The following is a 1,871-nucleotide window of genomic DNA, read 5'->3' as shown; positions in this document are numbered from 1 at the left end:
TTTTTGTTTTTTACAAAAAAAACAAACAAACAAACAACAACAAAAAAAAACCCAACAACTTTCTTTCCAGAAACAACTTCAATGTTCATTGTTGTCGTTGTTTTTCAACTAATTACAAACTCGAAACGAAAAGTTTTTAACTTCAACCTCCAATTTACTAATTTAAACCAACTTAAATTTAACTTCAGCCTGAAAAGATTAAAAATTTAAACACAAACATTTTAATTTTAACTTTGTTGTTTGGTTGAGTTTGGCAACTGTGCCATTAAATTTATACTTTGAAATTGTTTAAGTATTTAAATCAAACTTGACAGCCGTGCCTTTACATTTTGACTTTAACTTTATTTTAGTTCAATTTGGCAACAGTCTTCCTTTTACAAATTCAGTTTTTGTGGGGTCTTGATCGGTCGTCCACTTCGAGACCTCTTCACATCAGGGCTGGCAGGTGCAGACTGTGGCCGACGGAGATACTGGCTGGTTCTGGGTGACCGGGAAGGGACTTCTGGACTGAGGTGATGGGAAAGACTGGGGTCAGGAACAGGGTCAGGGACAGGATCGGCTCCCAGGGATTTGGGGAAGAGTGTGGACAATTTCCTGGGGACAGGTTTGGGGCGTTCAGGGTTGGGATCACGGGGAATCAGATGAATTCTGTTCCTCCTCTGGTGTCCTCTCGGCGTGTCCACCTGGTACGTCCTATTCGGCAAAGTGTTGATGACTCTTCCTGGTGTCATTGCTGGCTTGACCCAGACTGGTTGGCCTGATGCCAGCTCACTTGAAGGTCTGGTGCGATGAGCGTGGTCGTAGTCCTTTTTTTGTTTCTTCTTCAGTTCCGCATCTTTTGCTCTGAATTCTTCCCTGCCTTCTCCTTCAGCGAAGCACGAAGGCAGTGTGGGAATTCGGGTCCGCAGTTTTCTACCCATGAGCAGTTCTGCGGGGCTGAGACCGTGTTGCAGTGGTGTTGCTCGGTAGGTTAGCAGAGCCAGGTAGGGATCTTCAGTCTTCTTCATTAGATTTTTCACTGTCTGGACAGCTCTTTCTGCAGCACCATTTGCTTTTGGGCAGTAGGGGCTGCTGGTGACATGACTGAAATCATACTTCATGGTAAATTCCAGAAATTGTTTGCCGGAAAATTGTGGCCCATTGTCTGAGACGACGATCTGAGGAATTCCATGTCGTGAGAAAATGCTTTTTGCATGATTGATGACTGTTTCTGCTGTAGTGGTCTTCTTCTGTTCACTAAGCTATTTTAGTAACCCAGCCAGCTGGTTCACCCTGTGGTTCCCCAACGTGATGCTGCGCCAGACAGGAACACCTAAAGTACACGCATAAAAATGATGTACTCCTTTAGAATTCAGACGAGACTAAGAGAATGATACCGTTCGTGACGTCATCGAAAAAACGTCATTCCATCCTAAGGAAAGTTCGCAAGGAAAATTCGCCCTACCTTGTTAGCGCTGAATTTCTCACTGTTTGCCTTGGATGGTAATTACTTCTGACACCATGTCGTGTGGTGTGCTGTAGTGCTGTTTGGTTGTTTGTTAGGTTTTAGCAGTAAATCTCAAGCACAACAATAAACATACGAGGACGCCATTCCAGATTCCAAGCTCAAGTGATTAATACCGGAATCTCTCAAATATATCATGAACATGCATTATGCCACATTATATAGCACACTATCAAGAAATCTGCTCTAGGTGCTTTACAAAAACGCTTTGTTAACATAAAACATTAAATCTATGTTACATACACACACCAAAATGTGACCACACACACACACACACACACACACACACACACACACACTGCATACATACATTTTAACAATACATGTGTATCTAACAGCTACCCTAACACATACGCACACATAGGCA

General features: G+C 42.8%; 1 protein-coding gene across 1 annotated transcript; it reads right to left on the bottom strand.

The window, feature by feature from the left end:
• Positions 1-374: 374 nt before the first annotated feature.
• On the bottom strand, positions 375-1,100 carry LOC143294127 (uncharacterized). The gene has a single exon (XM_076605558.1). The coding sequence runs from the start codon at positions 1,098-1,100 to the stop codon at positions 375-377; it is 726 nt and encodes a 241-aa protein (XP_076461673.1).
• Between the last annotated feature and the right edge of the window lie 771 nt (positions 1,101-1,871).

This window comes from Babylonia areolata, chromosome 19 (genome assembly GCF_041734735.1).
Source record: "Babylonia areolata isolate BAREFJ2019XMU chromosome 19, ASM4173473v1, whole genome shotgun sequence".
In the NCBI taxonomy this organism is placed as follows: Eukaryota; Metazoa; Mollusca; class Gastropoda; order Neogastropoda; family Buccinidae; genus Babylonia; species Babylonia areolata.
The sequence above is the reverse complement of the archived record's forward strand: the minus strand, read 5'-3'. Positions and strand labels throughout refer to the sequence as shown.

Coding starts and splice junctions, on each gene's coding strand:
- LOC143294127 (XM_076605558.1), bottom strand. CDS start 1,100: ATGAAGTATGATTTCAGTCATGTCACCAGCAGCCCCTACTGCCCAAAA.